We start from the raw sequence: 16231 nt of genomic DNA, 5'->3' as shown, positions 1-16231 counted from the left end.
GGGCGCATACTTTGAATAAAATATTTGTTATCATTCTCTTGAAATAAATGTGTTTTTTTCTTGAAAAAATACCGGTTTCATATGTATACACCTGGTATACTTCATTCTAAGGACTTATTGAACTACCCTCGTAGTTCTGCACTGCAACCCTTTAATTATTATTAACTTTCAATTAGTTATTGGATCTTACTGAAACGGAAATTGTAATACTTTTCAGATATTTTCTAAATAATAGAAGCTATACTTTGTTTGAAATGTGGAATTAAAATATATTTGCAGATGTTCGTTGAAAGTTTTCTCTGTTGGGAATAGTTTTAGTTAGTAATCCTATCAGTTAAAAAAATGTAATTTAATACTTTTAAACTTTGGAATTATAAAAGATTAAATAAAAGTCGGGAAATAAAATTTTTTAATAATTTATTTTTTCGAATGTGAAAATAATTCCACATCCGAAGACTTTGCAGTATGAATAATTTCTAGCTGAAAAGCTTCTCAACTAAAAACAATTTTTCTCGTTAAAGCTTTATACTCTTCCAATGAGAAAATGCTTTTGAATTTGTTGCGTTTTCTATTACTAGTTTAAAAGCTTTTAAAATTCATCTGGGTCATTTATAATTACTTTTAAATTTTATATTTTTTTATAGTTTGTTTATTTTAAAAGTTGGAAGCTTGAAATTGCGAAGCGTTATTATATGTGGTTTCAGGCTTCAGGTTTTGAAATGTAGTTATTTTTTTAATTCTTTGATAACAGTTTACAATTAGTCCTAAAAGTTTAAATTCTACGGCCTTCAAATTCAGATTTTTATAGACTAGAAATAATTTTCATTTTGTCTGATTTTGTATTAGCTTTTGCAGAAAATCTATTGTATAATTCATTTTCGTATTTTTTTATGTGTGTTTCAGTTTCCTAGACAAAGTAGCCATCGTAAAACAACCTGACTATACGCCGACGGAACAGGTAATAATTTTATTATAATTTTTAAAATGAATGAATATTTTCGACTTCAAATATTTTTAAACTATAAGGAAAAGTTTTTTCCAGTTTGGAAAGAAGGAATCTTCCAATTTCTTTTAGGAAAAGGTTAAATAACGGTTGAGAGGTTCCTATGTATGGAACTTTCTGTTATTTTCTGTAAAGTTTTACCTTCAATTATTAAAAATGTTCTTTTTGTAAAAATAAAAATCTTCCTGATGATTCTTTAGAAATTGGACAAATTCACGGACTACAGGACATATTTCTCGTGGAGTATAACATTTTTCTTTCTTGCAGGATATTCTAAGATGTCGAGTTCTCACATCTGGAATCTTCGAGACGCGGTTTCAAGTCGACAAAGTAAACTTTCAGTGAGTTTCAACATATTAATATACACATATTTTATACAAAAAGGATTTCCTTGAATACTGCTTCGACATCAATTCATTTCATATTGCTAGCTTTGATAACTGAAATGGTATTTTAAAAATTATATTCTGAATACCAGGGTAGTTGAAAACATTTTTTTTTATCACATCAGCAGTATTTATCGATTTTTTTTCTTCAGTTCAGGGCGGACCCGGGTCAAGGAAAAGTTAAGACCTTTTTTATGGTTAGTCAAGAATTTTGAAAAAGAAACTTGCAAAAGTCATCGAATTTTTTTAAGGCTCATGTTACTATCAAGAATAATCAAGGCTGCATGTATATTAGTCAATTTTTTCTCAAATCACTTTTTAGTTGCTTTTTTAAAGGTAAAGTCACTATAGTCACTTTTTTAAAGATAAAGTTACTATAGTTACTTATTAAAATAGAATGATAACTTTTGTCACTATTCTTACAATAAATTAACCCATGGGTTAACCACTAGTAAATTCGGGTCTATACCTATTTCTGAATTTTCTAGAATTCCTTTGAAATATTTTAGGGTATTTTTAAACATTCCAAGAAATGTTTAATTGATTTTAATAATTTAAAGGTATTCCAAAGGATTTAAAAACCATCCGCGTAGTTTTAAAACATCCAAGCGAATTTCAAGAACTTGAAAAAGTTGTAAGGGATTTCAAAAGATTTTAAGGAATCTCAAAAGATTTCAAAAGGTTTGAAATATTTTAGGGGATTTAAAAATATTACAAGGCATTTTTGAGTGATTAAACAATTTGCAATGAATTTATATCGATTTCAATGATTTTAAAGGATTTAATTCAAAACATTGTTACTGGATTTTAAAGAATTGACCATTTTTTTATAGTTCCTAAAAGTTTGCAGAATATTTTTGAAGATTCCAGGGGATTTTACCAAATTTCCCAGATTTCCAGAAATTGGAAAAAAAATTATTAAAATTCCTTGAGAACTTTTGAAATTTTTTAAAACGATTGAAATCTGGGAAATTTGGTCAATTCTCTAGGCATTTTCAATTGAACGCTTTGAAATCATTCCAATCGATGGAAATTCCTTAAACATTTTAAAATAATTCGGAAATGCATTGGAATACTTTGAAATCCCCCAAAATATTTCAAATCCCTGAAGTCTTTCAAATTCTTTGGAACTTCCTGAAATTATTGAAAACTATTAAAAATGTCTTGGAACTTAAAATATTTCAAAAGAATTTTTGTAATTTCACTGGATTTTATAATATTTGATTCGATCTCGAATTATCTATCTTTAAGAATAAACAGATTTCGCATGGTTTCAGATATTTCCGATGATTTTAAAGAATTTCAAATTTTTTAGGATATTTTAAGAAAATCCAAGGAATTTTAAAGAGTTTTAAAGATTCTCAAGGGACTTCCAAATATTTTAAAGAATGTCAACAGATTTCAAAGTATTTGAATTTAAAAATATTTCTAAGCATTTTCGAGTTATTTAAAAATGTTCGAAGGAATTTTATCAGATTTCCGAGATTCTAATGTTTTTAAATTATTTAAAAAGCTATCAGGGTAATTTCGTATTAATTAAGATATTTTAAGGTATTTTTAAACATTTAAAAAAATGTAAAAGTTTTTAGGATAGTTTAAAGGGTTCTAAGGAATTTTCAATTAATTTTGATTATCTAAAGCGATTTCAAGCGATTTCCAATTTTAGGATGTTTTGCAAAATTCTAAGGAATTTTCAAGGGTTTTTATTCTTAAGGGATTTCAAAAGATTTGGAAGATTTTAGGATAGTTTTAAAATTTGTAAGGAATTTTCAAGAGCTTTAAAAAGTTTGAAGGAATTTCAAAAGATTTGCAGAGATTTGAATGATTTTAAGGGATTCAAAACGAATGTTCGTGGAATATTTGAAAATATTTCAAGGGATTTTATAAGTTTTCCGATATTTTCAATGACGTTAAGGAACTTAAAAGCTCTCAAGATATTTGAATAAATTTTCAAAAACTTAATGAACAATAATTGAGAGATTTCTCCGGGATTCAAAGATTTTTAAATATTTCAAGGTATTTGCCAAGATTTGAAATATTTCCAAAGATTTTAGAGATTTTACAAGCTTTTAAAATATTTTTAAAAACTCCAAAGCATTTTTCGTTGATCTCAATCATCTGAAGGGATTTCAAAGAATTTTAAAGGTTTTGGGATCTTTCTGAAGTTTTAAATGAACTTTAATAATTTGATAGAAATTTCAAAGAACATGAAATATTTTAAGTTGTTTAAAAATATTCCAAGGCATTTTTAAGAAATTTAAAATGTTCAAAGGGTTTTTTAAAGGATTTTAAAGATTTTAAAAGATTTTAACTATTTTTCTTGCAGTTGTAAAGAATTTCATAGAATTTTGGAAGATATGGAATAATTTTACAGGACCTATAAGGTTTTAAAATATTTTATAAGATTCCAAGGGATTTCATAATATTTCCGAGGATTTCAGTAATTTCAAAGGATTTAACAGCCCTTAAGGTATTTTAATAAATTGTCCAGGATTTCATGATACATGCATTTGTTCTCGAGTAGTGAGGGATTATTGAAATTACAATGAAGCCCTTCAATAGCACTCCCTTCTATAGCCCTTCCGAGAATTGAGGCTGCGCCGCAGTTTGGTGTAACGGGAGCTGCGCGAGGTGCGCGTGGTCTGCGGTTGTCATTCAGGCGTGAAAAAACAAAAGCGTAGCGGGCTTTAATGAGTTAGTTCCCACCCACCGCTAGCCCCAAAATCGGCGCTATAGAAGAGTTTCACTGTATATTGTATTCTAAATTCTCTCAATTATACTCTATTAAATGCTTATTTTTGTAAAGTTTGTATTTAATTCATCCTGTATTCTTTTAAACTTACCTAGGATTCTTATTAATTTCATCGTCTTCTTCTAATTTTCCTTAAATTCCGCTAATAATTTTACTGAAATCAATTAAATTTTTTGGATGAAAATTTTTTTCCAGTTCCATTATATTTAACTTGGATTGTTTGGATGGTAGTAGGCCACTTTTTCAGTTTTTAAAAATTTAATATAAAATTTACAAATTAATTTAAAAAATTTTGCATTCCACTTATAGAACGTTCTATATTAAAAATATTACAAGATTAAAATTGTTGTCTTTAAATATTGAGTCTGGAAAAAGTGCGTGGGTGCTTAAAACACAGTCTTCCAAAAAGAATATTGAGATTAATATTTTTCTGGCGTTGTCCGGCATTAAATGCAAGTGCTAAGTGAAAGAAAATTTGAGAATTGGACATTTAGAGGAAAGTCAACATTTTCCCCGTCTTATTTCGTATATATATTTTAGGTTGCGTGGATGGATAAAATGCAGTCTTCCAATAGGATTATTGGGAGGATACTTTTTCTGGTATTTTTCGACATCTAGTACAAGGAACTAGCCAAATAAAATTCGAGAACCGAACGTTCGGAAAAGTTAAAATTTTTCCGAATTTTCGTGTACATTTCAGAGATTCGAATGAATCTTTGTTTTTTGTTGCTTGTTATAAAATAAAAGCAATTAATTAGAGAAAATCCAAAAACCGAGCATTGAGTGGAAAATTACAATTTTTCCGAATCTAAGATAATATCTTAAACCATTTTGACTATAAATGCACAACGAAAAATGGATTTGAGTAATTTTTTTATGAACTTTGCGAACTTCAGTGAGATGGGAATAAAACGTTCGTAACGGCTTGTTTGTACGTGGGTGCTTTACATCGAGTTGGTCGCTCTTCTAGCGTTACTGTGCCGTATAATTTTCGCATGTTATAAAAGGAACGTGGAATAGGAGTAGGCGACTACAAAATAAAGAATGTAATTTCTAACGGCTAATCGGGAGGGCCGCATTAAAAAAAAAACTAAAAATCAGGGAAAAGAAAAGGATTTTGAGGAACAAATTTATTTTAATTTGCTTTATTCCATTTATAAAAGGTCTTTTAATATTAATAGTTAGGGAAAAGTCAGGGAATTTCGAAAATAAAGTTTGAGGTCACCCTGGTATAATATTCTTGTTAGTAATTTACTTGCCTTACATTTCTATTTCATCTTTTAGCAGTCGCTTTCTTATGACGATAATATTTTTAGATAAAAACGTTCTTATTTGGTTTAAATTTCAACTGTTCTGTTGAAAATTCCTCTTTTTAAGTTGACGATTCAATTTTTTTGGCAGATAATTAACTACCTGTTGAAATTCAATATTCTGGTGTTGAAAGTTTAATTGAAATATTTCTAAGTTGAAAATTCAACAATGTTTTCAGTCACCTTTTTTTTATTGAAAATTCAACTGTTTAGTTCAAAACAGGGTGACCGATGCCCCGGGAACACCGGGAAATGACTGGAAAACGTACGAGACCTGGAAAAATCGGGAAACGATAGTAAATTTAGTTTTTGATCGGGAATTGTACAATTTTTTTTAGAAAAATTTGCCCAAATTTGATTTCAACCGTTTTTAAAGAATTAGTTAAATTAATATAGCTTAAAATTATGACATCATTCACTTTAGAATGCATAGTTCAAAATTCTTTCACTTACAAAATTCTCCATTTTAGGTTTTTATTTTTAAGTGTACATTTTAATTTGAAGAATATTTAAATGCAATTTTAAAGACTTAAACAATTAAAAATTAGAAGCGTCTGAAATCGAACATCTTTGATAAAGGATTGAAAATTTGTTAATAATTTATTTCACTAGATGATTCGGAATCAGTTCAAAATTTAATAATTGCCATAAAGTAATGTGCTAAATTAAACTGTTTCAATGGGAAAGTCTTATTAGTTAAACAAATGGGAACGCCTGATTGAAACTTTATAAACTTTTTAAATTTAGAAAAACTTCAAAGTAATATATTCATAATTAAAGGCTTTTATTAAATTTTAAATATTTTGATGTGTCAATAATTATCTAACATCTATTATTCTTAGAAAAAAGTCGAGTAAGCTGAAAAGATATTTAGAAGTTTTGGAAATATTAAAAATTAATAAAAATTGTTTAATAATTTTAAATAATTGAAAAGAAGTGTTTAAATGTAGATCTTGTTTAAGAATTGTGAAAAACTTCAAAATAATAAAAAACATGTCCTTAAGATTCATACGAAAATTGAAAATGATTTGTTATTTTACAAAATTAATTTTAAGAGAATATTAAATATTTGAAAAGATTTAGAAAGATTTACAAAATTTTAAAAAATAAATGTGGAAGATTTTAAGCAAATTTGGTTAATTTAGCAGTATTTTAATAAAATAATATAAGCAAAATTCGAATCAGGTCAGAAGATGTTTAGAAGTTCCGAGATTTTTTAAAGATTTTGAAATCAAATTTTTAAGCATTTTAAGGATTTTCAAACTATTCATAATAATTTATCTTGTAATTCAAGACAATTTATAAACAAAAAATATACCTAATATTTCAATTTACTTACTTCAACTGAATCTTTGAATTGTGTAAATTATTAAGCATTTGAATGCAACATTTTTTAATTATAGCACTTTTAAATTTCAATTTCAAAAGTTAAAAATTCAAGAGTTCCTCTTTGAGTGCTTTAATTTGTAGCTCAGTTTTTATCACTTCCAATGGACAAATTATTAGAGTTTTAATTTTTTAATTTCACTAACCGTTAAAAATGTTTACGAGCCTGGAAAAAAACGGGAAATGACCGGGAATTGGTTTAATTGATTAAAACGCCCACCCTGCGAAAACTGGTCTTTTTATGTTGAAAATTCAACCATTTTGGCATAAAATTAAGTTTTTGTTCAAAATTCATATTCTGGTGTTGAAAATTTCACTAAAATCTTTCTTGGATGAAAATCTAATAATGTCCTTTTTTCAAATCTTGTTTTAAATTTACTTAATGAGCTAGCAAACATATTTTATACAATTTTAACTTTTAAGAACCCTTCCAAGTTTAAATGGGTATTTGAGATTGGCTCGTTTAAAAATAAAATTAGAAGCTTTAAATCTTTAAAACTTACACAATAACAATAATAGAGTAAAAATTTGAGAATTTCATTATCAGACGTTTTAATTTTAATTATTTAAATTTCAAAGACCGCAAAAGTGAATAATATCACCATTTTAAGCGTTGGACAATTAAATTACACAAGAAAAGTACCCTATTTCCCTTTTTTGAGATCCTTTTGCGCTATGATTCCTGCGTATGAATGTTTAGAGAAAATGAAAAATTAGTCAGTGTACAATTAGGGAAAAGTCAGGTCATTTTGAAAATGGAGTTATTGCGGCTGTCCTGATTTTTGAAGTACCTATTTTATTTCTGCCGTGATTTGAAAAAACACCGTTAGCTGCAAATAATCGTAAAATGAGTTTTTTTATAATATTGGAACCGTAAAAAAGATACACCTGATGATTCAAATAATTAAAAATTTTTTTTTATAAAAATAAAAATAATGATTGCATAATCTTAGGACTTTTTTGGTCTGCAAAGATAATTGAATTTGTTTAAAGTGGAAACAATTAGTTACAAATTTTCTAAAGAAATCAATAAAATTTTATAAATGCCCACAATGTAAATATCTATGTAAATAAATACCACCGTTAAGACTTGAGAGGATCACGTCATAATTTATTTAAGTTTTAAAATTTAATAAATTTATTTATAATGTTTATATTGATGTAAAGCGTAGTATTTGGAAGTTATGTACATTAAATAAGAGAATATGAATTTAATCTTCTATAATTTTGTATTATTCTTTATTTGTGAAATTTAATAACAATTCATTGCAGTTTTTAACATTAATATCTATCTATTTGATTTAAAGATCATTTGAAAAAAAACATAAAAGAATTATTAATAATAATATTATTATAATAATATTATTATAGTACTATTGGAGCCTTCAATTGCAAACCGTTAAAATTAAAGGATTATCCATTGTATGTCTTGAAAATTGAACTATTGCAAAAAAATTTCTGAATTACATAGGTACCTTTAAAATATAATTCTTGAAAATCGAATAATTTTTAATTCCATATTTTCAAAATGAAGAATAATTATTTTCAATTGTAACTGTTAAAAATTACAGAACTTTAACTTGCAAATCTTCAAAATTGTAAAACTTTGAAATGTAAATATTTAAAATTTAATTTAAAAATTTGACAACTTAAAAATGATGCTAATTTTAAGTCTTACAATTAAACATGCTATAATTGTTATGATTAACATTTCATATTTCATAAATTTGAAAAATTTAGGATTGAAAAATCTTAACTTTTGATCTTCAAAAATTAAAGAGTAAACCACTGTGAGTTTTCAAAATTTAACTATTCCAAAAAAAATGTTCCAAATTATACGCCTTTAAAATATAATTCTTTAAAATTGACTAATTTGTATTTGCGTATTTTTAAAATTCGAGAATTGTCAATTGTAAATCTTCAAAATTGTAGAAATGTGAATGACAAATATTTTAAAATTGAAGAATATTTACTTTTTCATGATTGAATAATTATTTACAATAATTCCATTATCATATAATAAAAAAAGTTCAGAAAATGAATTAGAATTCGCGATACACGCGAATAAAAATTCGAACTGTTTTTGTCGATTTTCTCGGCTTCGTTCATACAGCAGTTAACATTGTTCTTCGAAATTACGGCAGCGTTCGTTTTTAGATTTACTTAATGAGCAAGCAAACATATTTTGCACAATTTATCTTTTAAGAAACCTTCCAAGTTTAAATGGATATCTGACATGGAATCGTTTTAAATTAAATGGTTTACGGTAGGTCTTCATTGGTCCGAAATTTCATTTTCCCTAAAACTCAATTTACCGAAAAAATCAATAGATTGCTAGACGCCTTCGAAGCAATTGGTAGATGCGTTTCTGCTTGCGAATTTTGGATAAATATGTGAATCAAATTGACTTTAGGTGGCTTTTTTCATTATTATTTAATTTTCTTTTACTAAGACAAAAGGGAAGAGTTTTTGACAGAAGAAACAATAATTTTGTTCTAAAAAAGGCTTTTACTTTTATTTCGCAGATTTAATGTCACATAAATTTTGACAATATTAGAATATTGATGTCTAAAAATCCACCAAGAATCGCCCAGCTAAGGGAAAAGTATTGATTTGCCCCCCTCTGAAATCAAATGATTAAATTCATCAGGTTGTTTTAATTTCTCCATACATCTACCTGAAATCTTTGGGAAATAATTTATGTCTGTGTAATATTATTATCAATCTATCTTAAATATTTGCTAACATTTTTAAGTGATTTAAATCTTTGGGAAATCATTGAAATCTTTATGAAATATTTGAAATTTTTTAAACATTTGGGAAATAATTGAAATCTTTATGAAATCTTTAAACAAATTGTTATTGTTGAAATCTTTAAAAAGTCGTTAAAGTCTGTGAATTCTTTCATATCTATCTAAAAATTGTGCAATACCTTTCAAATTTTCGTGATATATTTAGGAAATTATTGCAATGTTTGTGAAATCTTTGGAAATCTTTGCGAATTATTTGAAATGTTTTATTAATTTTAGGTCCTATTTTTAAAATAATTGAAATCTTTAGAAAAATATTTAACTCTTTATGAAGTTTTTAAAATCTATCCGAAGTCTTTACGAAATCTTTGAAATGTTTGTGAAATTTTTGAAATCTTTGGAAAATTATTCAAGTCTGTGTGAAATCTTTTTAAACTATCCGAATTTTTTGCAAAACATTTGAAATCTTTCGAAAATCATTGAAATTTTTGAAAAATATTTAGAATGTTAAAAAAATATTTTATAATATTTGTGAAATTGTTTAAATCTTTGCGCAATATTTGAAAACTTTAGAAATCTTCGAGATATTTCTAAAACATTTGTGAAATTATTGAAATCTTTGGGAAATCATTTATGCCTTTGTGAATTTTTTTAATCTATCCGAAATCTCTGCGAAATCTCTGCGAAATATTTGAAATCTTTTCGAAATCTTCGAAATCTTTTAAATGTTTGTGGAAATATTTTTGATTTATCGTTAAATTTTTTCGTTAAATCGTTAAATTCTTTCTAAATTCTGGAAATGTTGGAAATATTTTTGAAAAATTTATTAAATTATTTGAATCATTGTGAAATCTTTGCGAAATATTAAAAATATTTTTGAAATGTATGGTTATATTTGTAAAAATGATTGAAATCTTTGTGAAATCTTTTGAAAATCATTGAAGGCTTGGTGAAATCTTTTCAATCAATCCAAAAGCTTTGCGGCATTTTTTTAAGCTTTTGAAAATGATTCTAATCTTGGCGAAATTTTTCTGAAATCATTAGGAAATATTTTTGAAATATTTGGAAATATTTTTAAAATTATTGCCATCTTTGGGAAATCATTAATATTTTTGTAACATATTTTAATTCTATTCTAAATCTTTTCAATTTATTTGAAACCGTTTATATCTTTGGGAAATCATTGAAAACTTTCTAAAATACTTTGAAACGTTTCCGAAAAAACCTTAAAAATGTTTGATATATGTTTGAAATATTAAGTAATATTTGTGAAATTATTAAAATCCTTGGGAAATCATTGATGTCTTTGTCAAATATTATTTAATTTATCCAAAATTTTTGCGAAATATTTGACATCTTTGGAAAATCATTGAAATCTTTCCGAAATTTTCGAAGTATTACTTCATCATATACTTACTTATTAATTGCTTATTTTCGATTTTCTCTCTCGCATTTAAAAGTAAAAGCAAACTTAAATCACAAAGAATTCTCATAAACGCCACCAATCGTCGTTTGTACAAAATTTTTCACCGAATTCACCATCGGGATCCCTTCTATGATTTATGTTTACATCGTCCCTAAATCTAGTGATTTTTTCAGGAAAATGAGTTTTAGGGAAAATGAAATTTCGGACAAGTGAATACCTACCATGGTTTACCATTTAAAATTAGAAGTTTAAATAATTAACCAATAAGAAATAAAATAGTACAAATTTGAGAATTTCACAAATCGGGGATCACAGCCTTTCCCCATTTCCCCTGTGTTTCCCCTTTTTTGATTTCCTTTTTCGGTGTGATCCCTGTATTAGTTGGTCAGGGGAAATTAAAAATTAGTCAGGGTAACGCCAGTGAATGTTGAAAATGAAGTTTATGCGGTTACTCTGGTTTTTAAATTACTTACCTATTTTATTTTATTTGTTTTTGAGGATGAAACTGTTATATAATGTACATAACGTAATTTTTTTGCAGCATGTTCGATGTCGGTGGACAGAGAGATGAAAGGAGAAAATGGATACAGTGCTTTAATGACGTGACGGCAATTATATTCGTAACAGCATGTAGTAGTTACAACATGGTGCTTAGGGAAGACCCGACGAAGTTGAGACTTCGCGAAAGTCTCGACTTGTTCAAAAGTATCTGGAATAATAGGTATGGTTTCCATATTACGCTATCGAGTTCGCTTTTAAATTCAAAACTAGGCTCTTAAATTATACATATTTAAGACTTTCATTGGCTGTCATTCTAGGAATAAAATTTAATAAAAATAGATTTAATTTAAAGACGTCTAGTCTTTCAGTCCCTATAATCAGAATTAAGGTTCTAGCACCTTTTCTTTAAAAAAAATTAAGAGTTATCAATTAGGCCTTATTAAAAAAATGTATAAAAAGATCCTTTATGTTCTTCATTGTTTCCCAAAATTTCAGACAGATTCGTTATTTTAATCATAAACCTAAGTTTCTATGATTTTCTATGAATGTTCTGCGATGACTAAAAATCCCGAAAAATAAAATTTGTGACATTGCGAAATTTAAAAGAAAGAAAAGCTAAAGTTATGAAATATAGAATTGAAAAATTCTCAAATAATAAGATTTTCGGACAGTTTATTATAATACCGAATTTAAAAATTCCCGACAGAAAGATCCCGAATAATAAAGGACGATTGAAAAACCCCGAAAAATAAAATTCTCGAAGCTGCCAAATTCCCGAAAAACAAATTATTTGAAATACAAAATTGTACAGATTATAAAATTGCCAATTAAAAAATTCTCAAATAATAAAATTCCCGAGTAGTTTATAATATTACAGAATTGAAAAATTCTGGAATAATACAATTCCCGGCAGCTTATATTATCACCGAGTACAAATATTCCGAACAATCTAAAATTCCCGAAAAAGAAAATAATGAAAATAAAAAATTAACTGAATTATAAAATTCTGAATTGAAAAATTCTCGAAGTGATAAAATTTCTCCAAGATAAAAACCCCGAAAATATAAACTTCCCTAAAATTTTCGAAATAAAAAATTCCTGAAGTGATAAAATTACCGACATAGAAATACGGAATTGGAAAATTCTCGAACAGTATATAATATTACCGAATTTGATTATTCCCGACTGAAAATTGCCGAATTATAATATATTTGACACTGTAAAATTCTCGAAACTAAAAAATTACCGAATTTACACAATGAAAAACATGGCCTAATAGTCAATATGATTTATTTATTAAAAATACAATGATGAAATATTAAACAATAATTATACAAAATTAAACATTACAAATTGTTTTCTTCCTTCAAAATATTTTATTTATGTATTTTTAGTAAATAATTGTTATTGATAAAAAAACATTTTTTAACATTTAAACTTAATTGCAAGAGAGCAAATGTCGATTTTCAACTTTTTCTGAATTGGAAGAATTTTTTTTACAGATTTTTATCGAATTGTAAGGGAGAAAATTTTGGTAATTTTTATTTTTAATGAAAAAGGACATTTTTTCAGCATTTTAATTGAGTTAAAGAGGGGAACTGTTTTTTTTTTAAATTTTTATTCTAAATTGGAAGAGGGAAATTTTTAAAATGATTTTCATCGAGCTTAAAGGGAGAAAATTATGATTTTAATTTCTTTTTGAATTACAAAAGGAATTTGTTTTTATTGCATATTTCGATTAAAAATTTTGTTTTAAATTATGAGTGATATTTTTTTTTAATATGTTTATTAATATGGAAAGAAGAACCTTTTGGTTTTCAACATTTTATGGTTTGGAAGAAGTATCATTTTCAAGTTTTTGCATTTTTATTGAGTTGGAAACGAGGAAATTTTGGTCTTTAATGTATTCTGAATTGGAAGAGGCCCCTTTATTTCTTATAATTTTTATTGAGTTTTTAAGGAAAGAATGTTTCAAAATTTCCATTTTTTTCAAATTGGAAAAGGGACATTTTTTGTTATTATAATTTTTCTTATTGCGTTTAGGAAATAAATTTTTATTTTCAATTTTTTTCTAAATTGTAAAAAAGAATTGTTTATTTTTAACATTTTTATCCATTTGAAAGGCAGGAAGTTTTGGTAGTTATTTATTTTTCTGAATTCACAGAAGCTGATTTTTTCTTTAAAAGATTTTAATTTGGTTTTTATTTTTATTTGGCGAATTTTGTATTTTTAACATTCAGATAAAAGGGGAGAACTTTTTATTTTCAATTTTATACTGAATTGGAAGAGGGACGTGTTTTATTTAAAAAATTTTTATTAATGTGAGATGAAAGTGATACTCAGTTTTTAATTAGAGTATTAAAAAGTATAGCGCAGATTTATACTTTTTAAGCGGAAATGTTTCAATTATTAAATTTATAAAAGTAAAAAAAAAAATTAATTTGCATTTTAATTGTATTTAATTTAAAATTGGTTTAATTAGAAGGTGTTAAGCTTCCATTTTAGATATGTAAATTGCTGATCGTTTGAATGAAAGTTTTCTTTAATTTAAGATTCAACAGATATAAATAAAAAAAGAATTCAGTTCTAAAAGTTTATATTTTATAATTGAAATTACCCTAAAAATGTGTTGCAATCCGAAAAACAAGGAAATCATCGTGAAATTTTTTCCTCTGTGAAAAGAGCCGTCCTGTTAAAGGAATTTTTATTTTTAAAAAATAAGGCTAACTTGATTAATCTTAATTTTGTTGAGGGACGCTAAAAAGTAGAGCCCTAATTTCTGGTTAGATGTTTGAGAGTCTCTTACGTGCCCTTAAATAATAAAATTATGATGATAATAATTCTAATTCTGATTTTAAATGGCAGGTGGCTCCGCACAATTTCCGTTATCTTATTCCTAAACAAGCAGGATCTGCTTGCGGAAAAAGTAAAAGCGGGAAAGCACAAATTGGAGGACTACTTTCCAGAATTCTCGAGGTATCAAACGCCAGTTGAACCCGGAGTTGTTGCGGATCCAACGGAACCTCCGGACGTGATACGGGCCAAGTACTTTATCAGAGACGAATTTCTCGTGAGTATTGTTCATTTATCAATAAATAAATTTGAAAAAATCCTAAATTTATACAAAAAATTTTTATTTTGTAACAAATTATGAAATTTTCTACAGTAAAGTTGAATTTTCAACCGGAAAATGTGAATTTTCAACAAAATAGTTAAATTTTCAGTTAAGATAATTAATTTTTAACCAAAGGAACCAACGGTTTTTTAACTAAAATTATGAATCTTTAAAAAAATGAAGTTTAATAAAGTAGTTCCACTTTCAACTAAGGGGTTAAATTTTCAACTAAAACACATGTATTCTCAAACATAAAATGTAATAGTTAATATTTTAACCAAGAAAAGGTTTTCAATTTCAATCAAAAAATAGTTTCATTGAACCATAGAAGACGAATTTCTAATAAAATTGGTTAAAATAGAGATCAATTTTTAAGTCAAAAATATGAATTTTTAAGTAAGAAATATTTTACAGTTAACAAACAAAAATTCATCCAGAATGTTAAATTTTAAAACAAAAAGAATAATTTTCTATCACAAAAGATGAATGATAAATTTCTACAAAACAGTTTAATTTTGAACCACATGCTTTTATTTGATAACAAATTGTAGAATTTTCATGCCAAAACGATGATTTTCATATAAAATAGTTGAATTTTTAACAGAATAGTTCAATTTTTAATTAAAAAATAATAATTTTGAATCAAAGGAAAAATTAATTTTTAACTAAAATTATGAATCTTTAACGAAAACAACGAACTTTTAAGAAAATTAGTTCACCTCAGGAACCAAAGAGTTCAATTTTAAGCCTAAAAAGATAAATTTTTAACCAAAAAGTTTCATTTTTAACAGAAAAAAATTATTTTCTATCAAATAATACAATTTTGAAATAAAATCCACCATTTTCTCAATAAGTACTTGAATTTTCAATGAAGAATAATTTCTATCAAAAAATGAAGAATTTGTAACAAATTCCATCATTGAGGATAAATAATTTTCAATAATAAAACTAATTTTCTACAAAACAGTTAAATTTTGTATCAAATTGTTTTATTTTATACCAAATTTTTTAATTTCAAACCAAAAAATACGACTTTTCTATAAAACTGTTGAATTTTCCGAAAAAGAGTTAAATTTTCATTAAAAAGAAACAATTTACCCCCCCCCCCCACAAAAAATAGTTTTTAACTGCAGTTTTAAATCTTCAACAAACAAACAAAAAAGAAGATTTAAGAAAATAGTTAACTTATCAAACAAGGAGTTTAATTTTAAGCCTAAAAAGATAAATTTTTAACTAAAAAGTTTCATTTTTAACACAAAAAAATTATTTTCTATCAAAAAATACAAATTTGAAAGAAAACACACAATTTTCTCAATAAGTAGTTGAATTTTCAATGAAGAAGAATAATTTTCTTCCAAAAAATGACGAATTTTAACCAAATTTCATCATTGAGGATAAATGATTTTCAATAACAAAATAAATTTTCTACAAAACAGTCAAATTTTGAAACAAATAGTTTTATTTTATACCAAATTTTTTAATTTTCAAACAAAAAAATACGACTTTTCTATATAAAACTGTTGAATTTTCAACAAAATAGTTCAATTGTCATTTTTTAAAAACGACAATTTACCCTCCCCCCCCCCCACACACGCACGCACA

At 26.0% G+C, this 16231-nt stretch overlaps 1 protein-coding gene across 4 annotated transcripts in view; it reads left to right on the top strand.

The window, feature by feature from the left end:
• The window catches only part of LOC117177665 (guanine nucleotide-binding protein G(s) subunit alpha), a 165416-nt gene that overhangs the window by 131735 nt on the left and 17450 nt on the right, over positions 1-16231 (top strand). For all 4 annotated transcript variants that reach the window (XR_004467735.1, XR_004467734.1, XR_004467733.1 and 1 more), the window contains exons 6-9: positions 904-958; positions 1271-1344; positions 11555-11734; positions 14380-14584. Coding sequence is in view for 1 of the 4 variants with exons in the window: in XM_033368481.1 (XP_033224372.1) it covers positions 904-958; positions 1271-1344; positions 11555-11734; positions 14380-14584 (514 nt within the window). In the remaining 3 variants the exon portion in view is untranslated. The remainder of the gene's footprint in view (positions 1-903; positions 959-1270; positions 1345-11554; positions 11735-14379; positions 14585-16231) is intronic.

This window comes from Belonocnema kinseyi, chromosome 8 (genome assembly GCF_010883055.1).
Source record: "Belonocnema kinseyi isolate 2016_QV_RU_SX_M_011 chromosome 8, B_treatae_v1, whole genome shotgun sequence".
In the NCBI taxonomy this organism is placed as follows: domain Eukaryota; kingdom Metazoa; phylum Arthropoda; class Insecta; order Hymenoptera; family Cynipidae; genus Belonocnema; species Belonocnema kinseyi.
Note: the sequence above shows the minus strand (reverse complement) of the source record. Positions and strands in the feature narration are given on the sequence as shown.